General features: G+C 37.0%; 1 protein-coding gene across 1 annotated transcript; it reads left to right on the forward strand.

Annotated features, from left to right (window-relative positions):
* The first annotated feature begins 1,433 nt into the window (after positions 1-1,433).
* LOC114365289 (alpha-amylase) lies at positions 1,434-27,967 on the forward strand. Its single transcript, XM_028321802.1, has 10 exons — positions 1,434-1,625; positions 2,238-2,395; positions 5,442-5,613; positions 6,689-6,804; positions 7,501-7,690; positions 16,716-16,889; positions 17,160-17,291; positions 17,668-17,868; positions 26,009-26,170; positions 27,879-27,967. Exons 1-10 carry the CDS (start codon positions 1,446-1,448, stop codon positions 27,897-27,899), a joined length of 1,506 nt encoding a protein of 501 aa, XP_028177603.1. The 5' UTR covers positions 1,434-1,445; the 3' UTR covers positions 27,900-27,967.
* The last annotated feature ends 8 nt before the right edge of the window (positions 27,968-27,975 follow it).

Raw genomic sequence — 27,975 nt, forward strand, 5'->3', positions numbered from 1 at the left:
CGAGTGAATTTTAGTAAGTAAGTAATTTACCTAAGCGCGCTTCACCTTTGATCTCTATTACTCAATAAAAATAAGAATGAACGCACCTTGCCAGAGTTATTGTATGATGTTGTAACAGGCAAAAAAGTCATTCAGCCTAGTATGTAGTAGGTATCCACCTACACAATAGGTACATGACAATCCAACCACATCTTGTAGCGTTATATTATGTAAGTCGAAAGGTTATCGAGAATATTGTCTTTATTGTTCAGTAGCTATTCATATTTTGCCCATATTGTGTGAAGAATTAATAGTTACTGTATATTATGTATTAATATTGAATAGTTATGTTGTTTATGTAGATTGTGAACTGATCTATTGTCAGTTTGTGTGTTGAGGTGACTCACTACTACGACTTGTAGGAACTTTACGTTAAAAGTAATTGAATCAGTGAACTGTGTGTCAAGAAGATAGAAGTGTCGTTTGAATTACTTAGTGGATATTTTTAAAGGTAAGTACCTACTAACGTGGTTTTTTTAGTTACCTACTAGGTAAGGTACCTATGCATCGATTTATTTCTTGATAAAACCTTATCCTACATCAGTTCATTGCGTGATAACATTCGATTGGATTTGAGCGTCTAGGGTTGTTGCACCATCTTACTTTAATAACAAACGTCAAAAGTCTGTCAAACTCCATACAAAAAAATACCAGTTGTAGTTAAAGTTACGGTACTTACGGTTAAGTTAAGGTGTTGCAATTCAGCCTAAATTAACGAAGAATGAATTAAACTATAATAATATAAATGCCCATTGACGAAAAATAAATAAATAATATAGTATTTAATAAATGATAGCAAAAATTCTATGATTTCAAATGTAAAAGCCGTTTGGTCTTTTACGTAGATTATGTTGTTTAGTTTAGTAGGTACCTAGGTACCTACCTGCCTAGTTCCTGTATGTGTTTGTAATGGAAAATGTTTTAATTTTGTAGGTATTTCGGATTAATCCATGTCATGTAATTCTGGCCATGCGAACCGCGCTGCGGGATTACGCTAATCCCACTGATTAAAATTGACAAATATTGGACATTGTTATTCCATGACCAATGACCATACAAAGCTGAGGGCATTCGTTTATTTGATAACGGTTACATAGCCGAGAATTTTATATGAAACCTTGGATAAAACCTAGACCCTGATTAAAATACGATGCAAAACCTAAAAAAAAAGAAATGCGATGCGAGTCAGACTCGCGTATTGAGAATCCCGTTAGTAAGTAACTTGGAACCTTAAAATCAGAAGTAGGTAAGTATTAGAGGGCTATAAGAACCCTCATTGGACCTATCATTGGAAATCTACCCACCAATTGGTAAAATAAGAATTGTAACATTAAAGATGTTCATCTTCATTTTCAATACTCTAGGATTATCCCCATTATTTTGATTTGTATGTTTACAGAACCACAATGTTCTTCCTCACGCTAGCAATATCTTTGCTAGTCGGGTCGGTGTACTCCGACCACCACGATAGAACCAACCAGTTGCCTGACAGGTCCACCATCGTCCACCTCTTCGAATGGAAGTGGAAGGACATCGCTGATGAATGCGAGAGGTTCCTAGCGCCCAAAGGATTTGGAGGGGTTCAGGTTTGTATATTTAGTTGACCTTAACAATTTTAAAAACCAGTAACTCCGGCTGGAATTAACATTTTCCTTATAAACTTGAAATATTGACAATACTGAAATAGGTAAATGCAGTCTCTGTATTATCTATACAAATTGCTTACAGTAGTAAGTACCCCTCGTGGTAAGTTAAGTATACAGGGTGTTTGGCGGAAGGTTAGACAAACTTCGTGGGTGTATAGGTAAGGACATTGAGCACATATAGGTAAGGACATTGACACCCTAAGTGAGCTACTTTTTTTTAAATTAATATTTTGGTTTGTATTAACTTTTTTCCAAAATTTCACCTAAAACTGCTTAATTTTTTTTCTCGCTTATTTAAACCGCTTTTTTCATCATTATCATCATTTTAGCCATAGGACGTCCACTGCTGAACATAGGCCTCCCCCAATGACTTCCACATCGCACGTTTTATTTTATATTAATATTGAATATGTCTTTAATTATTGAGTGAGTTCACCACAATAGTCCAGTGGCGGCGCGGGGTTTGAACCTCGGATCTTGGGTCGGCCAGTCAGACACTTTCACCATTGGGCTATAGTCGCCTAAAATTAAACATCAATGACTTGTTCACAGATTTCCCCACCATCAGAAAATCTGATTATCCACCTGTCAGATGGATCAAGGACATGGTATGAACGTTACCAAGTGATGTCTTACAAACTGAAGACGCGGTCTGGGGACCGAGAAGACTTCTTGAATATGACCCGAAGGTGCAACCAAGTGGGAGTCAGGTAGGATATGTTTGTTTATGTATTGGTACTTAAACATTCATCTTGAATCCAATTCTGAAATACCCTACGTGATACGCTGCTTACTGGTAGATTTCTAATGAAGTCCACCAAAAACATGTTCATGTAAAATGTTGGCAACCGACCGGTATTTCTATCACCACAATCACTGTAAAAAATTGTCTGCAAGTTTGCATCTAGTAGTATAGTACGCAGAACTGACGGCCGATGGGGCAGCAAGGTTCTGGAATGGAGGCCGCGTACCGGAAAACGCAGCGTGTGACGTCCACCTACAAGGTGGACGGACGACATCGTAAAGGTAGCAGGGAAGCGCTGGACGCAGGCCGCTACCAATCGATCAACATGGAAAGCATTGGGGGAGACCTATGTTCAGCAGTGGACGTCCTATGACTGAAATGATGATGATGATGATGATTGCATCTAGGCTTTTAGTTGGCAGACCACCGACTTTTAGTTCGCAGATAGTTGGGTTTGGGTCGGGCTGTTAATTAGTATTGAAAGTGCGCACATTACACCCATTTGGTATCGGCCGATTCTTAATACAAATTAAAATCGGGCCCAACTATCGGCTAACTAAAAGTTGGTGGTATGCGCCTAGGCTTAACGTCGTCGCTAGCGAGTACGTCAAAAAATCTACAAACAGCTCTCGTGAGAGTCAAGCTTCTAACTCTACACACTCAAACTCTACTCCTTATCAAAATATGTGGCACGGCTGTTTCACTGTCGTCAAATGGACGTAAGATGAAAAGTTTACTCACTGCTTTACGTAATTACTTTTCTGTTATAAGTATTAAGTAGTCCTTGTAGTAACAATACGGCCAAGCCGACTTCTTTTTTTTATGCTAGACAAGGCAGGTATTCGACCGCAATCGCACCTGGTGTTAAGTGAGATGCAGTCTAGGATGATGGTACCTACATATCTGCCCTGTAAGTGCCTATTCACTCTCGCCTTGAAAACGCCCAGATTATAGTGTTCAGGAAATACAGCAGCAGGCAGCGAATTCCAGTCCCTAGCTGTTCGCATTATAAACGAGTCGTCGAAACGCTTATTCCTACTTTAAGTAAATTTCCTGAAAACATAACCCTTCCCTTGCTATTATCTCTAGCATTACCGTTGCAGATGATGCATTTTTCAATAAAGATTGATTGCACTAGGATATTGGCTCAGAAGCAATTCCGAATGGATTCAGAATAATACCTAGCAGTTTGATCGAAAGTTCGAATTAGTTTCCGATGTGATCGGACGTTGCGGTCCCTCAATACTCCGTGTTTGTTTCTAAAGTAATTTCATTTCTGCATAGCTGCATGGTTATTGCGTTATACTTATACAATCTATGTCTAATTAACATTAATAGGAAATATTGTTTGAACTGAACTGAGTCCTAGAGTTTATTTATTATACATATAATTAGGTAAGCAACAATTTTTTAAAAGATAGTTCTAAGAAGTAGAGTCATTTTAAACACCATAATACTTAGTCTAAAGTCCTGAAGTGTTCTTCAAGTTCCAAACTCGGCGAGGTTAGGCACTACGTCATCATGGTAAATGTCAAGTATTTTCAGTTGTCTATACTTTAAGTACTAATTTGTGAAATATAAGACCTAATTTTAGTTATAGTCATTGCCACATTGTCTAATTTTGAGGCGTTACGTCATTTTTGTTTTTGTCAAGTGTGAGGTTAAACTACTAAAGTGTTTTGTTGTTAGTGCATCATCATCCTGTCACGTAGGACCACCTAACAAACTCACATGGTGGTGTACCTAGCTAGGTAATCGTTTAATTAAGCTTAAAATATGTAAAGATTATGACAGATATGGCCACATGGTATGAATGATTACCATTATCAAACAATAGTTAATCGCATTTAAGTATGTAGGTAGGTACCTACTTACTGGAGACAACAAAATGCAATATTAGGTACATGAACCAAAATAGCTTTGTACCTATAATTAATTAATGTAACTTAGCGATACATAATTTTATTGCCGTGACATTAATTTACTTTAAACCTAAACTTGGGTTTTGGCTATGATGAAGTCGTTAAAATGATACAATTTACAGTAAAATTAGAAATGACGATTGGGCTGAATTTTTTTCTGCAAAATCTCAGTTATTTACTAATAACATAATGTGGGTTGACCGACCACTTCATAAAGGTAGCAGGAAGGCGCTGGATGCAGGCCGCTACCAACCGGGCGATGTGGAAATCATTGGAATTGGAAATCAATAAATTACCCATGTTCATCAGTGGCCGTCCTGTGGCTGAAATTATGATGATGAAACTAAAGATAGGCAGTCGTATTTTGATTATATTGGAGAGAGTTTAAGAGTTGATTTGGAGGTTTTTAATCATGTCCTCTTGGGGAACCATTGGGAAAGACTGTCCTTCCTTTAAAGTTTTATAAATCAAATCTTACTGCTTACCTACTTACTAACATAATTATTATATGTTTTTGTCTGTCTCCTGTCTATAGTATAGGTATTGTAAAAACCTATCGTAATTTCATTTGAATTCGATAACACGTCACATAGATTTATCATCATAATATTGATCAAAATAATAACTACGTCAATTAATTGACGAAGGAACTGGAAAAAAAATATTAATTTATCGCTGCAAGTGGTAGACTTATACCTAATTTATCAAATAATCTTAAGGTAATTTCCTTATCAATTACAGATCAGATGCACTTATGTTTAAATTCGGCCTTATCTTAACATCTTACGATTTTAATTACGCCTTAGCCTAAGCGGTCGGGCTGTTGGTCAGTATGGAGATGAATGAAAGTGCGCACATTACACCGATTTGATATTGATTTACCATTGATTTCGAATACTGGTTTTAGTTTCATCATGTACCTAGATGAAACCGAAATCCGTCAATTGTTACAACTGAGCTATTTAGTATAGGAACTGGAGGAGCTGGCCATAGGAGTTTGTTCATATTTGTTCAGTAAAATTAGTTGATTGTTTCAAGGAACATCTCTGATGCGAGGGACCTATGCACAATTTACTTTTCTTATTCTAGGATTTACGCAGACGTGGTCGTCAATCACATGACAGGTGATCATCCAACCAACATAGGCACTGGAGGCAGTACAGCGGACTTCAAAAAGTACAGCTACCCCGCTGTACCATACACCCAGGATCATTTTCACCATCCGTATTGCATTATCAACAATTATCAGAACGCCGAAGAGGTCTGTTATGGGTATATTTTAATTTCTTTATCACGTTTCAAAAGGTTGACCTACAATATAAATTTTAATGCTCGATGCATGATCGATTCATACACTTGATCGTAAGACGATCGAGGATGTGAAAGAACTTGAGGAAAGCTGACGACCATACGTCTTTTAATATCATATTATAACTTGAATGTCTGTCTCTCTCTCTTAAAGCAAGGCTGATTCATTAGTATTCAAGTTTGAATCTAGCTTTTAGTACCATTTCATAGTTCCTTTCTTTCGATGTGTCTGTGAAATAGACAAAGGCAGAAAGGCATTTGAAAGTCGCAAAAGTTACAATATACCTACTTACTCAATATTGTCAACTACAGGTACGGAACTGCCAACTTTTAGGTTTGAAAGATTTGAATCAAACAATCCCGTATGTCCGTCAAAAGATATTCAGATATTTCAACAAATTAATAAGACTCGGAGTCGCCGGGATAAGGTATTTAATAAGGAAAATTTTTCAAAATGTGTTGTGATTAAAATTGATGTCATTGTTTAAGAAAGTGACTAATATTAAGCCCCTACTTCTTATCTTATATACTTCTGAACGTAAATAATGTAGTGGTTCTAACTTTTTTAATAAAGGTTGTGGATAACAACACATTCTGTGGTAAATGCGTGTTTCAGAAATCGTAGAGCGAAAATTGCTTTGAAAACTTCGTAAATGTTTCTTTTCATCATTACCTTTTGATCACTATTCATAATATGTATAAATATTAAACAGTGAGTATTATTTTAATGAATTCACCAACAAGCTTATTTTTTTCTTGTTAAAAATCATGTTTATACATTTTTTATCACAACTGCTAACTTCACTTATCTGTGTCTGGTGCGCACTATGAACTTTGTATACTCGTTATGGGTTATTCCACTTATGCCCATCGAATTGCCCCATCAATGGGGGATTCTGAAGTTTTCTTTCACAAATCCCCATTCAGTGCTATGAACTAAAAGCCCCATCAAAGTGAGCTTTTCTCAGCAAGATAGTAGATAAGTGGAATAACCCGTCGTTATTTTATGTTGTCAATAACCATTACAGGTGAGGGGGTGTGACCTTGTCGGTTTAAAGGATTTGAATCATGGAAATTCGTTTGTTCAGAAAAAAGTCGCAGATTTCTTGAATGATCTTATTTCTCTCGGGGTTGCTGGGTTTAGGTGAGTGTGCTTTCGTAATTAATGAAAACGATCCCTTACGCCCTTTTCACACGTCCCGGTTGCCGGCTAACCGGCGCCGGGTACCCGGTGGTGAAGTGTATGGACATGCCGATTGACAATAATCTGTCATACTCCATACAAAAAACACCGGTTATCGTTATAGTTACGGTCAAAGTTGGTGGTGCAACTCAGCCTTTAATCTAATGTGAGTTAAGTTTTTAACGAGGGTTGGATTTTAATAAGCTCTTCTTTTCAGGTAGGTAGGTATGTCTTGCTTTTAAAGTGCACAAACTAAAGGGTAGACTATTGGTGACCAATAGTAACCAACCATAACCACATAACCAACTTTTTCTATGTGATCGATATTAAAATCTAAGGAAACTTTTATCAACGGATTTTTCAGTGTTCTGTTGTTAAACATTTTATACACAGATAGAGTTTTCTCTCGTCTGTGTGCTTTATTATGACATACTTACGCTTGATTTACGGTTTAAACTTTATTCTCATTATGATTACAAATCGCTTACATGAGAAAAACAATTGTTTTACATTAAAATTAACGGAAATGACGAGCGTGAGTCACTACACTGTAGGCACTGTGTTGGTTTAAGTCTTATTATTATTATTATTTTTTACTTATTTTATTTTATATATTTAATATTATAATGTTTTATTTTAATCATCTTTTTAATGTAGAGTTGACGCCGCTAAGCACATGTGGCCTGCAGACCTGGGAGCCATCTACGCAAAGCTTCACAATCTGAATACGGATTTTGGATTCCAGCCCAATACAAAACCGTACATTTACCAAGAAGTTATTTACTATGGAAACGAACCGATCACTCCTAAAGAGTACACTATCTATGGAGATGTTACTGAGTTTAAGGTAAGTTAAGACTAAAGAAGGTAGATTACTAAGGAAGGTAGAAGAGAAGACAGCGGGAAGGCGCTGGATGCAGGCCGCTACCAACCGTGCGATGTGGAAGTCATTGGGGGAGGCCTATGTTCAGCAGTGGACGTCCTGTGGCTGAAATGATGAAGACTAAAGAACTATCCAATTTTTCTATGATATAATGAATATTAGCGACCCGCCCCAGCTTCACACGGATGGGTCCTATACATAGTACACATGATAAACCTTCCCCTTGAATCATTCTATTGCTGAAAATGCATTAAATTGCGTAGTACCTACAAAAGATCTAAGCGTACAAAAAATGGAAGCGATTTTCTTTACACTATGTAAAGAAGATCCCTGCAATCTATTCTCATCAAATCCACCTCTAGTATCTTGTATTCATACAAATAGCATAATAAAATGTTATTTTTTTTACACGAAAATCCCTTTTAATGTTTGGAGCGTATGTATACTTTTTCGGTGCACAAATTGCTCCTGTAGTCCGTTGTTCGCTTATCAAATTATTTGGGGCTTTGCACCAATGCAATTATGCAAAATTATAGATAACACTGGTATTTAAATGTTTTAAACTTTAAAAACATGCTATTAAAAAGATAAAGCCAGCACTGGCTGTTTTTAAAAAAATTTGCGCCCCAAAATAATGTACTGCTACACATAGGCCTCCCCCAATGAGTTCCACAATGACTGGCTACCTTTATGAGGTCGTCGGTCCATCTTGTGGGTGGACGTCCTACGCTGCGGTATACGGTACGTGGCCTCCGCTCCAGAACCTTGCTGCCATATCGGCTATCAGTTCTGCGTAACGTGCCCTACCCACTCATTGACACTTGCTTGGTAATCCGTCGAGCTATGTTAGCGACTTTAGTTCGTTTACGGATGTGCTCACATCTGATTAGATCTCGTAAAGAACCACCGAGCATGGGGAAAGCCTATGTTCAGCAGAGGACCTCTATAGCTGAAATGATGATGATGAAATTATGTACTAAAATACTTGCTGATCAAAACTTTCTCAAAAGGCTTTCCCTACCGCTGATATAATAATTAATTTCAAAGTTATAGGACAATAGATCAAACAATCGGCTCTTAGCGGATCGTTTGCCGCACAACTTAATTGCCCATCGTCGTTGTTAGAAATAAGGGTTTAATAGAAATAGATGCAGTTGGACCAATTCTAACTTTTACAGGTTAGGTACATGCTTTTGGGAAAAGTTACGATATACGAGTACATCATTAATACAGTGAACGATCAATGTCAATTTATGAAAAACAGAGTTGATTGTAAAACGCGTTTTTAGAAAATTCTTGATTTTATCCCTAAATACTTCCTAAATCCTTTTAGTACCTACTAAATATTTTTTTTCTTTCTTTCTTTTTATTGAAGAAATATAATAGGGCAAGGATGAATCGAAATAGGGAGAAACCTCTTCGAAAACATTTGCACTGTATTACGAAAGTACTGACTGATGATTTTTAGTAGCAGCTTCGTCAATGTAGATTTCGGAAGAAATTAACCATGATATAAACAGTGAATAAATATTGTGTAGTAGTTTTTTTGAAGAACTAACAAACATTCATCCTCACAAACTTTTGCGTTGGTAATATTAATGCGACAATAATAATTAAGATTCTGTATTACGCATCTTTTTGCCGACGTCACTCAAAGTAGGTACTAAATGACGGATAATCTGCTCAATTATTATAGATGAATGTCATAATCAATTGATATGAAATATTTGGGTGCAGTGGGATCTTCTGATAAATCAGTAATTAGCATAATTAATTTCTAGAAAATTGATGTAAGTACGGACTACGTAGGTACAATAAATTGCTGTCAAGATTAGGTTCAAATCAGGTAAACAAAATGTGCACGTAATTAAGTAATCAGTACTTTTTATCAGTAAACAATTCAAGCATTCGTAGTTACTGAACAACTGCCAATCTGGAAATATTTGGGCCTATGTTCAGCAGTGGACGTCTGTGGCTGAAATGATGATGATTATTAACTGCCACGGGTTTTGTGCCACATCTACTTCTCTCAAATGCTCGAAATCTACTACATAAATGAGTTTGTGATAGCAATCATTATTTTGGTAGATAATACTCTGTAATTTTTTGTTGGTAGCAGGAAGGCGCTGGACACAGGCCGCTACCAACCGGGCAACATGGAGGGCATTGGGGGAGGCCTATGTTCAGCAGTGGACGTCCTATGGCTGAGATGATGATGATGATGATTTTTTTTTTGTTAACAATTCCACTGAATATATCTCTATAAATGACCAATGAGTTGACTTCATCGGTCACCCAAATGCAATCTACACACAGTTGGTCAAATGCGTAATAAGTATCGATATAAATCGAAACGATAACGGATTTACGAGTCGGCACTACATTGATTGATATCTACATGCAGTGATTATACATCTACGTGAGGTCATTGCGTAAACTGATATGAAGTACCTACTTACTTACATAGAGGCAACTGTTAAAGCGTGGTTAAAGAATACCAAAAAAACAAAGGAAGTCTAATTGCCTTTTTATTAGGCATAACTAGGTGACGGTGAATGTCATACGGGGTCAAAGGCTGCCTACATTCGTGCATGTTATATTGACGCACGTTCATAGAGCTCACGCCATAAGCTCCCCTGAGGATGTCTTTCGGGACGGACGATGGCGTTGCGACGCGATATATGGTGTCACTGTTTTGACCCATCGCACGGCCTGTATCCACTGGGGAGTTTGTATCTATGCTCGTTTTATGAGCATAAATGATGGTGGCGTATTCCCAAGTTCAATAAATGGACATACATTATAGATAAAGGATTAATATTGTATCATTTTAAAATGCTTACAATAGGCCAAATGAACTTACTGTCGAAGTTATAACTAAAATTAATCTCTACCATTTTAATAAAGAAGACGTTTTTCATAATGCTCACAGTTTTGTTTTAAAATAATGATAGATCGTAATGGACAGATGATTTGCAGTTGCAGGAAAGAAAGGCGCTGGATGCAGGCCGTTACCACAGTAGATAAATCAAACAGTACGGAAGCTTCATACAAACGCTCGAAATCAGACTCACGCACACAGACGCACGCTTTACACGAGCTCTAAGCGAACCTCGCAGTCCATACGTCGCGAGTGTCGCGCGCGTTGTGTTTTTAATAATAATTTTATTGCATGCAAGTTCCGCTGTATTTTTAAAAAACATGCCACGAGTGTATTGCGTAGTATACGGCTGCTTGAACTCGGCATCTTCAAAACCAGAACTTTCATTTTTTTAACTTCGTAATAATTCTAAATTGTAAAAATGATTAAATATTACTTTTTAAATAAACTGCTTACATCTGATTTTGTAATAGTTCTTTTTAAATTACGTAATTACGCTTTTTAACAATTTATGTGTTCTATTTGATAAAGTAATTTGCTCCGCGCGCTTTTGTACTAAGTGATGAAATGTATTTAAAATGAGGCAATNAATCCTTTGATCTTGCATTAGTACATACTTCTAATTTACACTCGACATCAAATAAATCGCACCTCCCGCGACAAGCATTTTCAAACGTATGCATCCCCACTTCCCAACAATATTGGCATCATTTAAAAGCCTAGTTCTAAACTTCATTTCATTAAAGGAAAGGTTTTTAGCCCAAAAATGTGTCTGTAGAAGGATCCAGAGACACTTCTTCAAAAAATAGGTAGTTACGCTTGAGCCAACTTTTATGGCTATAAAACTGTTAAGTTGGGATTAATCGTTATCCATCTGTTAAAGAGGACACGTGAAATCATTATTTGGTTTTATAACCATAAAAATGGGTCTAATTTATCCCAGAGGTGAGCCCAAAGTGAGGTCTGTTTTCAAGTCACATTTATGGTATGTGTTAATCATTTTTTAGAATTAAATGCGTTTATCTTTAAGGATATTTATTGGGCTTTCAATATTGTTGGGGCGGCATGATTGTGTCAGAAGAAAATCTTTAAAGTTCGCGTCGCGGAAGGTGCGATTTATTTGATGTTGAGTGAGTGTACATATTACTCTTATGTTACTGTAAATGCCTTCCATTCGGTGGGCGGACGATTTCGTGAATATCGCGTGAAATACCTGCACCTGAAGAATCAGTTGTGTAAATCCTTGGGGGAGGCCTTTGTCCAGCAGTGATAGCCTTTGGCTGAAATGGTGACGAAGATTTATCTTTTTAGGTTGGTGCAGAACTGAAGAACATCTTTCGTGGGGATAATGCACTGAAGTGGCTAGTGTCTTGGGGTGAAGCCTGGGCTCTGTCTCCAAGTGAAACTGCTCTGGTCTTCATTGACAACCATGATACTCAACGAAGCAACGATGTGCTCACTTACAAGGAGTCTAGAGCTTATAAGGTGAGGATATTGTCATACCTTCGAAAAGATGTTCACTGGTTGGGAATTGAATTCTCGACATGAAGCTATTGGAATTGAAGCTAAGAATTATCAAGCCCGCCCGAACGGACGACGCCGCGAGCCGCCAGTCTGCTTGTGACCACGGCTGCAGCATCGCAGCCGAAACGTCAAGCTGCGAGTACATAATGTAACTCATAAATAAACGTCGCGTTAAGACCCGTGTCTTACTATTTTACATGAAACTATTGGTACAAAATGCTTAATACCAAATACTGTATGTGGTAGACCTCAGATTATAAAGATAACGTCAACTCTATTATCTAGTAAGAAAGCTACCTTTTAAAACAGAATATGGCTGCGGACACAATCCTCCATTTCCGACGATGACGATATTAACAACAAACGATGTTCTATCGCAAACAATAATGAAAAATTTAATCTTGTGTTGCAGGCAGCTATAGCCTTTATGCTAGCTCATCCATATGGCGAACCACGTATTATGAGCAGTTACTTCTTCGAAAATAATGAGCAAGGACCACCTAGTGATAAAGAGGAGAATATTATATCTCCTAGCATTAATAAGGCAAGTATCAAGATCAGCAGACCGCGTATCCATCTGGCCTCTGCTTCGGCTTCCTCTAGTATCTGCTGTGCTATTGACTCTAGTTAGGGAATTGAAATCTTGCTTCAAGTGTGCTGTGCAGCAATTTGATTTACATTGAAAACAAAGAAGAAGAAATATTTATAGGGGAGCGTGGCCCACAGCGAACGATAAAACACAATACTTATAACAAAAATAAATAAAAGAAGCAAGAGCAAATAGGGTAGGTACCTACACAATCTTTTAATGATAAATCCCAGTTTGATTAAGACCTACATATTATTTCATCCAGGATGACACATGCGGCAACGGTTGGGTATGCGAACACCGATGGCGTCAGATATACCAAATGGTGGCGTTCAGGAACGCAGTAAGAGGCACGTCCATCCAGAACTGGTGGGATAACGGCAACAATCAGATCGCGTTCAGTAGAGGGGAGAAAGGATTTATTGTGTTTAATGCTGAGGGACGGGACTTAGATCAAAATTTGCAGGTGAACATATTTTTATACTATTGAAAATTTAATGGTAGAGTCAGGAACAGGTAGCGTAGTGGCACCAATGATCGACACTTTAAGGAGATATTGGGCTTCTTATTAAGATTAAAGGTCATTTAGTCATCTTTAAACCAAAAGTAACGATTGAGCATGATAAGGTATATTCTTGAGATAAGAATAGGATGTATTATTTTTATTAACTATACACGGACTAGAAAAAAATCCCAAAAAATGAAAAAGCATATAAATCTCCAATCATCGACACCGAATCTCCAGTAGTCAACACCCAGTCATCGACAGCTGCCACTTACCGACACCCAGTTATCGACGATCTCCTTTTTTGGCAAGTACTCGACCAGGTTTAGGACGGAAGCTCTGCCAGTCCTGGCTGGTGTACTGCCGGTCGACTTAGAGGTAGGTACAGAAGCGTGCGGCTATGTACTTCGCATCAAGGGAAAATATACCTAACCTCCGATTTCTTAAATAGCCGCGATCGTTCTAAAATAAGCCGATTATTTGATTCCCGAGAAGTCGTTGAAGAGGAATNTATGGAACCTAATTAACGTTTTATTTTTTTGTTAACTACTTAGTCAATTAATTTATTCCATTAGGTATTTGATAATTAAAAAACCTAAATAAACGTTTTAATAAATAAGTAAGTCAGAACCTTATTAATTTTATAAAGATTAAGAGTGCCAACCCTAACACTCAGTTGAAGTGTAGGTATTTAATTCGCCGAAAGGGCTAAGTTTCCGTACTGCTTTAGCTCATATATCTACTGTGCCGTTACCAACCGGTAAATCTGCAAATCATTGCGGGAGGTCTATGTTCAGCAGTGGAGTTCCTGTAACTGAAATGATAATGATGATGAAGTAATTATACGTGCATTATTAATCTAATTTATTTATTTATTTATTTATTTTATTGGGCTATCAACATGAGATACAGTATTATACACAATTAAAAAAATTAAGCCAAAGGTCTCTAGCTAACTGCTCCCACACAAACGATAACCACAGCATGCATAATATTATAATGTAAGCAATTTAAATTATTTTTGAATTATTTTTGATTGAAAATTTGATTGCGCTGAAATTAGCAAATGAGTTTAAATGTGAAATCATTAATTATTTAATTTGAAAACGTGATTGTACGGTAATTGCCGAATCATTGTCTTAGTGTGAAATTATTAATATTTAATCATGGTCAAGGATCTGGTGAAAATTTTAATTATCTATTGACACCTGTATTTACAAACGATGCATGTTGAATAGAGCTCTGTGATTGGTTCGTGATTCACCCTGTGCGTCCACGCTTACTGTGAGATCTCATAGTGATGTTTGTGAATACGGGCGTGAATCTACTGCTCTATTTCTATTGTGATACGGGCGTTATCGTAAACGTGGGATTCCGGTCTCGTGACTTTGCAAGTTAAAGTTCGCCTATCGTCAAATCATGTACAATGTTCAAACTAATTTACAATACCCCTTAACAATGAAGACTTAAAGTTTATTATTGAGATAGCCACTTGATGGTAGATTGTATGTATCATCATCCCAACTTCGGTTACGTCGTGACAAGGCATTGTCAGTTCACTTTGTGGAAATTTGCTTTGTAAATCTTTATCGATGGAACATAAAAGGCTCAAGTCTCTAATGGGCAGTTATTTAGGGCAGTTTGACCTAAGCAACTGTAACGAGTTAAAACCAAAAGTTGTTTATATCAAAGGGCTACTGAAAGATCCAACGTTTTATCATAATAACTACAATCCAGATGATGATGCAGATTATTGCAAATAGATATTGAATGTTACCGGGTCGTAAATTAAGTATATTGTCCACCTTAAGGACTTACCTGGATGCAGGCAGTCCAGAGCCCCGATTACGGTAACTTTTAACGTCTCCTACAATCCAGACGCGTTTCTGATTCTGCAATACGATTGGTCAAAACAGCTGACGTACGCTGTTGAACGACCAATCGTATCGCAGAATCGAGAAGCGTGTCTGGATTGTTGACGTTAAAAATTACCGTAATCGGGGCTCGGGACCGGTCGTTATGGAAATCCTTGGGGGAGGCCTTTGTCCAGCAGTGGACGTCATCTGGCTGAAAAGAACGAACTAGTCTAGACTAGTGTATTAAGTGTACCTAGGTACACTTTAGAAAATAGCTTATTGACATTGAACCATGTGAATATAGCGAGTTCAAGTTTAAATTAATGTGCCATGAACTCCTCAAGGACGCGTATTGTTAATTAATACATACCTATTTAATTAAACATAACACATATTTACACGCTTACATCAATAATATACTTATTTGTTAGGTACCCACAGCGATGGCAAATTGAATATTGTGCTAGCAAATAAACAATCCGTTAGTATTTACATTATGACAATGGTTTGGAAACATCTCGGGAAATTATGGCTTGAATAAATAATAACGTAACTTGATGGCATTAATATGTGTATTTGCAATAATTAACATGTGAAGCGAGCGATATTTATCCTCACATTGTAACGGGAATATTTTATTGTGTGTATGTAAATATAATATAGGTAACTACTTAACAATATCACAGGTATTACTACAGGTACCTATTTTATAGGTAGCTTAGTAAAAGAAAAACAACTTTAATAATATCTATTTAACAAAGCTTCTCTTCCTTTTGTAAAAGAAATAATTCAGTAACTAGCTACAAAACTGATTATTATTTTCCTTGGGTCTCTCCCCAGGGATAGATAAAGAATTCCTGTGATAGACATTACCTATAATTATGTACTTCATCTTAATCATTGTTTAATCATGAATCAACGTTAGTCTTCTGTTTTACATTATGCTATTGCTAATGCAAGCCACCAAGTTCGATCTTCAGCTATTTTCGAACTGCCTTTACAAATTGCTTATACTGCAATTTTGCTTAATATCATGGTCCCGTAATAGCACTCCACGCTGCATTTTATAAGATTGGTCCCTTCTTAAGAATACATCGACCCCAAAGGTTATTACGTTTATACTTTGGTTTTCTGCTGGATAAGATTATTATTATCCTAATCCTTTGATCTTGCATTAGTACATACTTCTAATATATTCGTTCGTTTCAGCCAAATGACGTCCACTGCTGGACAAAGGCCTCCCCCAAGGTTTTCCACAATGAACGGTCCTGCGCTGCCCGCATCCAGGCTCTTCCCGCGACCTTTACCAGATCGTCGGTCCACCTAGTAGGAGGCCTGCCCACGCTACGTCTTCCAGCCCGTGGTCGCCACTCGAGAACTTTCCTGCCCCAACGGCCATCGTCTCTACGAGCTATGCGCCCCGCCCACTGCCACTTGATTTTAGAAATTCTTCCACTTCTAATATATTACTCTTATATTACTGTAAATGTCTTCCATTCGGTGGGCCGACGATTTCGTGAATATCGCGTGAAATACCTGCACCTCAAGAATCAGTCGTGGAAATCCTTGGGGGAGACCTTTGTCCAGCAGTGATAGCCTTTGACTGAAATGGTGACGAAGATTTATCTTTTTAGGTTGGTGCAGAACTCAAGAACGTCTTTCGTGGCGATAATGCAATGAAGTGGCTAGTGTCCTGGGGTGAAGCCTGGGCTCTGTCTCCAAGTGAGACTGCCCTGGTCTTCATTGACAACCATGATACGCAAAGAAGCAACGATGTGCTCACTTACAAGGAGTCTAGAGCTTATAAGGTGAGGATATTGTCATACCTTCGAAAAGATGTTCACTGGTTGGTAATTGAATTAACGACATGAAGCTATTGGTACAAAATGCTTGATACCAAATACTCTATGTGGTAGGCCTCAGATTATAAAGAAAATTACGTCAACTTTATTATCTCTCTAGACTAGTCATTGTGGAAATCCGTGGGACTCGCCCGTCTCCTACGATGACGATATTATTATAACAATGAACGATGTTCTATCGCAAACAATAATGAAAAATTTTATCTTGTATTGCAGGCAGCTATAGCCTTTATGCTAGCTCATCCATATGGCGAACCGCGTATTATGAGCAGTTACTTCTTCGAAAATAATGAGCAAGGACCACCTAGTGATAACGAGGAGAATATTGCATCTCCTAGCATTAATAAGGTTGGTATCAAGATCAGATTTAGCAGCCCTTTGAAAATGTCATTCCAATAATCCTTTGATCCTTCAGTATTCGGTTCAGACCACATAAAGAATTGGAATGTTAGTTCAAGTAGACTTCACATCGATTTGATTTTATTCATTAATTTATTTATTTTAAATCGGCGTTGCCCGGTTGGTAGCGGCCTGCCTCCAGCCTTCCTTTGACATGCTACCTTTACGACGTCGTGGGTCCACATGGAAAGCATTGGGGGAGGCCTATGTTCAGTAGTGGACGTCCTATGGCTGAGATGATGATGAAATAGGCATTACACAATATCATGTTTTAAAGTAATTCCCAGTTTGATTAAAACCTTAGCTATACATAATTCTTGTCCAGGATGACACATGCGGCAACGGTTGGGTATGCGAACACCGATGGCGTCAGATATACCAAATGGTGGCGTTCAGGAACGCAGTAAGAGGCACGTCCATCCAGAATTGGTGGGACAACGGCAACAATCAGATCGCGTTCAGTAGAGGCAAGAAAGGATTTATTGTGTTTAATGCTGAGGGCCGGGACTTGGATCAGAATTTGCAGGTAATTTAGTATACTTACTAGCTATTGAAAACTTGCGCCAAGTCGGTAGTATAGTTCGCTTCATCTACGAAGACCCGTCCCGCCAATTTTTGATCGAAGGAAGCGCGGGGTGCGGGGAGTTTGATCCGAGCAATCCGAGCGTTATTATTGTAGGTACCGATAACACTCAAACATTCGCGGAACAATGGTGGGACGCGTTTTCGTGGATGAAACGATCTAGACTTCTAGAGTTTCAATTGGCATATTCTTTATTTGATAGTACAATATTAGTTTGGGTAAGTTTCATTATGTACAGTAGTACAGTATTCCCAAATTCATCAAGGTATGTTACGAGTGGATAGGCATTGTGCATAGGTATATCTGAGAAAGCTAGCTTCATTTTAGGTCGCACTACACTTTTCGGTGTTTTTGTTGAACAGAATTGTTGTACTTATCCTAAAAACTTAATGTAACAAAAACAGTGTTCTCAAAGAGTGTTTTCGTAATATAATATTATCATAAAATAGTTTAGTTTGTCGAGCTATTTACGAGACATCCCATGTATTGATCGCATCAAACGCAGGCATCCAGTTCTGAAGTCGATGGCATGGAAATAGTGTATTGCAATCCGACAATGCATTCAGATGAGACGGCACATTCTCGTGAGATTTCCAGTATCATTCGATTATTGCGAGGTATCTACAAACAAGGGCGTGAAATTCACACATACCTACTGATGTCGGGATTGGATACGTTCTCAGAAATAGAGATATCGATGAAATTATTCGAAGTTTTGATAGCATTTGAAGTCACTGGATGATACTAATTTATTTAAAAAAATTGGAGTAAAATTTTATATCCTGATGTGCTGGCGACTGTACTCACAATGCACAGGACTTAGGATAAAATTTTATCATTCAACAATAATCTTTTCATCTCCAGTAGCGTTTAATTAATACCAAAACAATAGCAGCAAATTCAACAACGAAACTGAACTATACAAATTAATAGTATCAACGTACGCGTAAACTGTTTATCTTTGATACACGTAAATGAACTAAGCTTTATTTTTAAACGGTTTTATTTTGCTTGCCCCATTTATATTATTATTAAGGGTTATTTTAAGCAACCCTTATCCAATTTTTAGACTGGACTTCCACCTGGAGAATACTGCGACGTGATCACTGGCAAGAAAGAGAAGAACTCTTGTACCGGTACCAAAGTGATAGTCAACAATGCCGGCAGGGCCGATATTCACATGTCAAGCCGCGCTGAAGATGTGCACCTAGCCATTCATGTGGGGAAAGAGGTATGTTTACACCATAGAGATTTAGAGAGATGCCAAGTAATGCGCTAAGTTCAAAACCCATTGTCGTGTTAGAAATTCACACACACACAAAGTAATTGAATTTGATATTTGAAAATAAATACCTACTTGGGGTCTTACGCCCGTATTCGCAAAAATTACTATGAGGTTTTTTTAACCGCCTCTGTGGTCTAGTGGTAAGGCCTTCAGACGCAGAGGTCCCATGATCGATTCCCATTGGGGGCAGATTTTTCTGTTCGGTTTGGTTGGTGGTAGGACTTGTTCTAAGTCCGCCTGGCTAGCTACCACCATCTTACCTAAGTCTGTCGCCATAACAACAATGTTAACAGCATCGTTGTGTTCCGGCAGTTAGAGGTAAGATAGCCAGTTCCTCCGTGGTTGAGGATTCCGGGTGAAGCTCGCTTCCACCTCCGGCCTGATCATCACTTACCATCAGGTGAGATACAGGCCAAGAGCTCCCTCGTTGTGGATTAAAAAAAAAGATCTAGAGAGATGCCAACTAATGCGCTAAGTTCAAAACCCATTGTCGCATTAGAAATTCACACACAAAGTAATTGAATTTGATATTTATAACTAAATACTTGGGGTCTTACGCCCCTATTCACAAACATTACTATGAGGTCCCACAGTGCGCGTGGACGCACAGGGTGACACATGAACCAATCACAGAGCTGTATTCGACGCTGTGCGTTCGATTTGCTGCTTCATTTAAGCAAGCATCGTTTGTGAATACGGGCGTTAGGGAGCTACTGGGTTTTTGAGAATGTCTCCCTTACCTTACTTTAAATTTTTGAAATGAGCGTTGAGGTTTTTCTAAAACTATTGGTTAATTGAGGTCTACCTCATACTCGACTGTTCGCGGTAGAAATGATTGATGCACTAAGTAATCGTGCATACGCAATGTTGTTGACTTACGTCACTAAGATTGAAATTGCTTTTCCAAATTATGTTATCAGTAAAAATATTTCCATCAGCGGTTTACTGCGTGAGTCTGTGTGGTAAACTAGGGGGTCAATTCTGAAATATGAGTTAGAAATATTTCAACATCTTTCTCATACTTATTCTGGAGTTAATTTTCGCAGAGTTTAACTAGAAAAGGGTCACGCACGAGGTATTTGACGATATCAGTGATTTGAACCAATTTCAGAATTAAACTGCCTAATTTTGTATCTAACAGTGAAAAATAAGATTTTTATTAATATAATTTTCCTGATATCCATTCATTGCTTAAAGGAAAGATTTGATCGAATTTATTAACCGACTTCATTTGTTTCAGTCTTCTTTACAAACTCGATGAATGGCGAAGAAAGAAGAAAGTTTGACGGCGTGATAAAATAATTAAGTTTTAGACAGTAAAAACTAAGTTTTAAATAATAACAATAATAAATTAAAATGTTCTATTGTCAAAAGCAATAAAATGTATAAAGAGTATTTTCCTTCTTTAAACCATTTTTTATAAACTTGTAGAATCAATACAAGTTTCACACAAGTATAACAGTTTCATAGTAAAGAAAATACTTAATTTTTCACCATCCTGAAATCCAAAAGGCTTCTCACGAACGTTCTTGAAGTCAAAACCATCATTACTTTTACATATCTCTATTTTTTATATCTTTCGACTTAAAAAAACATTAGATTCAGTGATGTTTCAAGCTCATCTTTATTTTTACAGTGAGATGAGTAATATCCATGTCCTACCTTCGAAAGTCAAATATTACGACATCGTAGAAAAGTCGGCGACCTACCATTATGTTATTTAATTGACGTTAATCAATAATCTCATCTTTTATCTGTCTTATCGCGCTAATTACAGAGATAATTACCGAAAAACACAATTAAATCAGGCGTTTTTTATCTATATCTTTAGTATATGTATAAACGGTCGGACACCAGGTGGTAGTGATCAGATAATTCCTTAATCGGAGAAACTGAAAACGTATTGTGGACAGGTGAGTGAAAATAAAAATTTCGTTTTTAAAAATCATTCATCCTTTGTAAGCTGGATTTTTGTAAATCTCAGAGTAAGTTGTAAATAAACAAATTGGCAGGTGCTTACTACGTTTTTAANGGTAGGTACAGAAGCGTGCGGCTATGTACTTCGCATCAAGGGAAAATATACCTAACCTCCGATTTCTTAAATAGCCGCGATCGTTCTAAAATAAGCCGATTATTTAATTCCCGAGAAGTCGTTGAAGAGGAATTACTTAATGAATAGCAAAAAAGATGGAATACGTCAGTCAAAGGGCGTCACTTATATAATTTCTTCCCGAATGTACGCGAACGTCTAACTAGGCGATGGTTAGAAATCGACCATTGCTCGTCGCAGTTCCTCACGGGGCATGGCAACTTTAAACATAAACTTCACTAATTCAAACTAGTTCCGTCTCCTTTTTGCGAGTGTTCCACTAATGATGTCAGTCATGAGCAGTCTGCCCATCATAATATTATCTTGTGGGAGTGTGATCTTTGGAAACATGTAGGTATGCACAGTTTTGACAATAAATGACTATCTATCTATCTATTATGAACGTAATTTAATGCTTAATTCAATACAACATACCTACATCTGTTTCCGCAATTTATTACACCGATCTTGTCGCGACAAGGAAAAATTTCCGTGCTTTTAAGCGATTTTGTGAAAAATATTATTGGCAGGTAGTTGCTAATTGCTCATAAGATAAGCCCCCTTAATTGATATTTATTGTCCGTGGTGCATAATCTTTTCTTAAAGGGTTTAAACCTTTGTTTGTCACCTGTCATCCGCTTTGCAATGGAGGGAAGTCGAACCTTAATTTCGAACTCCTCCTATGTTCTTCTGAATAATTTCGTTGCGGGTCCAATGACAGTTTAACTTTCCCCGGGACAAACTTGACCTTCATTGGTTGGAGTTGCAGTGGTGGGAACGAGAGGTGGGAATAGTCCCGATTTTAGTTAAAACTGTGCTCGGCCCCATTATACAGGGTGGAAACTTCTTTACACCATATTAAATACCTAAGTATTTTTAGTTTTTAATCCCTAATTGCTGTTGCTTTAGTCTCTAACGCATGATGTTTTCACCTATAATTAAGTTTGCATTTAACAAGTGTCATTTTTTATAGTTACTTTTGTGAAGCCTCAATGTAACCTTGTTGGTGTTCAAATAAATAAATAAATAAATAAACGAAAAGTGATCTCACTCGATTATTTCTAAAGTGCTTCACGAGCTCTTTCAAACGGTATCAGTAATAGGTTACAGAATTAACTGGATCTATCCGAAAATTCAATGTTTTCAGGCTTCATACTAAATGTATGCAAGCCACACAATATTAGAAGTGTTATTTTTTTTTTATTCAATAATAAACACTTAAATTGAACTCCAAATTGCATTCTTAATTAGAAAACATTGGTTTTAGGCTTTACTTACTATAATATTATCAAGATATGAGTGCCATGACTGTGGCAGTACTAAATGTATGGAAGCTGGTAACATTGAATTTTCGGATAGATCAAGTTTATTTTGTAACCTATTATTGGTACCGTTGGATAGAGCTCGTGAAGCACTTTCAGGATCAGTAACCAGTTTTTGGATATTTTGAATAGTTTTTAATATTATGTGGTTTTACTAAATGTATGGAAGCCGGAAACATTGAATTTTCGGCAGTGGCGGATTTACCAATAGGCCAAGTAGGCCAGTGCCTAGGGCGGCAGATTTAGAGGGGCGGCAAATTTAGCTAATTTTTTTTACAGGAAAAAAAAATTATAATTATACGTATACACAATCCATATAAATAAATAAACGATTAATAAACGCACTGTAATATATACTCAGGTACATACTTATGTGATCATGAATTTTAAAATATTCCAATAGCGTTTCAATAAAAATAAAATAAAAAACTCGTAACACAGGATCTTCGGAGCCTAGCACGAGTACCATCTCTCCACAACTTCGTGTATATTGTTTTACAGGGTGGCCCAGAAGAAAATTCACTTTTGAAAATTCAAGGAAACGAAAACTGTACATTTTTGTAGAACTTTAGCTATTGCAATTTAAAGAAAATTTAATGCAATTTATTTTTAAATTTACCTTTATTAAATTACATCGCCCATTCGCCCAGGAGATTTCCTTGACGCTTACAACATTCGATCAACATACATCAAAATCTTGAAATGCGTTCGTTAGAATTACCTCTTAAAATTAAAAACTATCTAAGATCTACTTTAAGTCAAGAAAAGCTTAATGCTTTATCTCTTTTGTGCATAGAGTCAGAACTTATGAAAAAGATTTCATACGACGATATAATTAATGATTTTGCAAATTTAAAATCTCGCAAGAAAATGTAAAACTTATTTGATCTCATTGTCTGTCACCAATAACTGGATGTTAACATGTTATATTTCAATAGAAATTGTCTGTATTTGTTTTAAACTGCTATGTGCAATAAAAAATATTTAACAAAAACAATGTTTACTGACCCCACATTATTTTGTCTGTGTTCATTTAGTGTAGGTATTTTTAAGTCATGTCTTTCCCCACCTTATGATTAGTACCTACATGCTGCTGTTTTTAGGTCAACATTAAACTCTTCAGTACATAGCGGGTTGCAATAATAATCTAGTAACTGACAGAAATATCATTAAGTTCACAATCATACTAATAACGGGATTAAACTAACGTATTGAATTTCAAAAGTCAGTAGGGGCGGCAAAAATTGAATGGCCTACTAGCGGCAAATTTGTAAATCCGCCACTGATTTTCGGATAGATCCAGTTTATTTGGTAACCTATTATTGGTACCGTTGGATAGAGCTCGTAAAGCACTTTCAGGATCAGTAATCAGTTTTTGGATATCTTGTATAGTTAAGAAATAATGGAGTGAGATCACTTATCGTTTCCACCCTGTATAATATAGTGTAACCCATTGTTGTTTTTCCCGAAATTTTATCATGGAGCGTAATCCTACCTAGGTACTCAGAAATGTTTAGCAGCAACTGCAATCTTTTCGCAATTTTCACAGCTTCTACAGCTTTTTCTAACTGCTCGGGAGAATATTTTTTTCTCGAACCAATCATCGACATATATTAGTCCCCAATAATCGACACTTGTCGATTACTGGTAGCTCGACTATGAATAGTTTACTTCAATTATCTACTAAATGCGCAAAGTCATAAGAACTATATTCGGTTGTCAAATGAAAAATGTTCCAAAAAATTACTATCGACACGTGTCGATTATTGGAAAAGTCAGTTTGTGAAAACCAGTGATCGACACCAACATTTTACTAATATCAAAATAACATTTTAAATTCGTTATAACAAAAATGGATTCTATAGTTCTTAAAGTAACCCGTGAAAAAGATAAAATTCAAATAAGTTACAATACAGTAGTGTAATTAACAAAAAATGTACTCACTTCCTTAAGGATTTTACTAAGAAATGTTGTTATTTTCACCGGTACTCCAGCCGCAATCAGTTGTTATACTGCCATTTTCAAAATAAATTGGCGGATTTTGCTTAAATGTCAATGGGAGGCAGTCAAAAGTGTGCTTTCTATGGTACAGTGTTGACATATTAAGAAATCGATTTTATACTCTTATTTTATTGAATCAAAAAATAAAGTGTCGGTCATTGGTTCTTGTCGGTCATTGGTGCCACTACGTTATACAGGAACTCTTTTTGAATTGGTATTTCTTATCAAATTCATATATTTTATTAATCAGACTACATTTGGCCCATGGATATGAACGAAATAATAACTTACGACTAGTGTTAGTAGGTATCGTACTTAGGTAAGTATTCGATATTCTAATCGTGATACAATACCAAGTTACACAATATTGTAATTTAAGTGTCACCTTAGGTAGGTTTTTCACAAAAGTCTTGTATTCCGAAATTCATCAAAGTATTTTACGAGTGAATAGGTATTTCTAGGATTTGTTAATTTTAGGTTGTACTAAGGTACACTTTTCGGTGTTCGTGAAGGTTTGTGTAAAACAGAATTGATGTACTTATCCTAAAAACTTAATGTAACAAAAACAGTGTTCCCAAAGAGTGTTTTCGTAATATAATATTATCATAAAATAGTTTAGTTTGTCGAGCTATTTACGAGACATCCCATGTATTGATCGCATCAAACGCAGGCATCCAGTTCTGAAGTCGATGGCATGGAAATAGTGTATTGCAATATTTGCAATCCGACAATGCATTCAGATGAGACGGCAAATTCTCGTGAGATTTCCAGTATCATTCGATTATTGCGAGGTATCTACAAACAAGGGCGTGAAATTCACACATACTGATGTCGGGATTGGATACGTTCTCAGAAATAGAGATATCGATGAAATTATTGGAAGTGTTGATAGCATTTGAAGTCACTGGATGACACTAATTTATTATGTGCGGATCAATTGAAGTGATTAATTTTGGGTGACGTCTCAATATCTCATAGTGCAAATGACACCACAACCAGATGTACCTACTTATACGGTAGCATTTTAAGACATTTTAATAGGTGTAATTTTGGAATAAAATTTTATATCCTGATGTGCTGGCGACTGTAGGTACTCACAATGTACAGGCGACTGTACTCACAATGTACAGGACTTAGGATAAAATTTTCACATTCAACAACAATCTTTTCATATCCAGTAGCGTTTAATTAATACCAAAACAATAGCAGCAAATTCAACAACGAAGCTGAACTACCCAACTTAATAGTATCAACGTGCGCGTAAACTCTTTATCTTTAATACTTACACGTAAATGAACTAAGCTTTATTTTAAACGGTTTTATTTTGCTTGCCCTGTTTATATTATAATTAAGGGTTATTTTAAGCAACCGTTATCCAATTTTTAGACTGGACTTCCACCTGGAGAATACTGCGACGTGATCACTGGCAAGAAAGAGAAGAACTCTTGTACCGGTATCAAAGTGATAGTCAATAATGACGGCAGGGCCGATATTCATATGTCAAGCCGCGCCGAAGATGTGCACCTAGCCATTCATGTGGGGAAAGAGGTATGTTTACACCATAGAGATTTAGAGAGATGCCAAGTAATGCGCTAAGTTCAAAACCCATTGTCGTATTAGAAATTCACACACACAAAGTAATTGAATTTGATATTTGAAAATAAATACCTACTTGGGGTCTTACGCCCGTATTTGCAAAAATTACTATGAGGTTTTTTTAACCGCCTCTGTGGTCTAGTGGTAAGGCCTTCAGACGCAGAGGTCCCATGATCGATTCCCAGTGGGGGCAGATTTTTCTGTTCAGGTTGGTGGTAGGGCTTGTTCTAAGTCTGCCTGGCTAGCTTCCACCATCTTATCTAAGTCTGTTGTCATAACAACAATGTTAACAGCATTGTTGTGTTCCGGCAGTTAGAGGTAAGTGGTTGAGGATTCCGTGAGAAGCTCGCTTCCACCTCCGGCCTGATCATCACTTACCATCAGGTGAGATACAGGCCAAGAGCTCCCTCGTTGTGGATAAAAAAAAGATCTAGAGAGATGCCAACTAATGCGCTAAGTTCAAAACACATTGTCGCATTAGAAATTGACACACACAAAGTAATTGAATTTGATATTTATAACTAAATACTTGGGGTCTTACGCCCGTATTCACAATTACTATGAGGTCTCACAGTGCGCGTGGACGCACAGGGTGACACATGAACCAATCACAGAGCTGTGTTCGACGCTGTGCGTTCGATTTGCTGCTTCATTTAAGCAAGCATCGTTTGTGAATACGGGCGTTAGGGAGCTACTGGGTTTTTGAGAATGTCTCCCTTACCTTACTTTCAATTTTGAAATGAGCGTTGAGGTATTTTTTAAAAAGATAGACTAGACCCCGTTCTCGACTGTTCGCGGTAGAAATGATGGATGCACTAATCTGTGCATACGCAAAATTGTTGACTTACGTCACTAAGATTGAAATTGCGTATCCAAATTATGTTATCAGTAAAAATATTTCCATCAGCGGTTTACTGCGTGAGTCTGTGTGGTAAACTAGGCCCTAGTTTACCACACAGACTCACGATTATAGATTCTGAAATATGAATTCGAAATATTTCAACATCTTTCTCATACTTATTCTGGAGTTAATTTTCGCAGAGTTTAACTAGAAAAGGGTCACGCACGAGGTATTTGACGATATCAGTGATTTGAACCAATTTCAGAATTAAACTGCCTAATTTTGTATCTAACAGTGAAAAATAAGATTTTTATAAATATAATTTTCCTGATATCCATTCATTGCTTAAAGGAAATAGACTTTAGGGCACGATCTCGGACTGCATTTTCATTCACGTTGAGAATATCGAGTGGTGGATATCCCATACTGATTCCCAAGCCGTGGATCACATTCGGAAACCTGTTTACTCCACCTTTCCATATCTGCAGATACTATTCTATCCATCCATTAAAATCTCAAAACAAGCCCTAGTTTACCACACAGACTCACGATTATAGATTCTGAAATATGAATTCGAAATATTTCAACATCTTTCTCATACTTATTCTGGAGTTAATTTTCGCAGAGTTTAACTAGAAAAGGGTCACGCACGAGGTATTTGACGATATCAGTGATTTGAACCAATTTCAGAATTAAACTGCCTAATTTTGTATCTAACAGTGAAAAATAAGATTTTTATAAATATAATTTTCCTGATATCCATTCATTGCTTAAAGGAAAGATTTGATCGAATTTATTAACCGACTTCATTTGTTTCAGTCTTCTTTACAAACTCGATGAATGGCGAAGAAAGAAGAAAGTTTGACGGCGTAATGAAATAATTAAGTTTTAGACAGTAAAAACTAAGTTTTAAATA

Source organism: Ostrinia furnacalis, unplaced genomic scaffold (genome assembly GCF_004193835.3).
Source record: "Ostrinia furnacalis isolate ACB-3 unplaced genomic scaffold, ASM419383v2 OfSCF7580, whole genome shotgun sequence".
NCBI classification, from domain to species: Eukaryota; Metazoa; Arthropoda; class Insecta; order Lepidoptera; family Crambidae; genus Ostrinia; species Ostrinia furnacalis.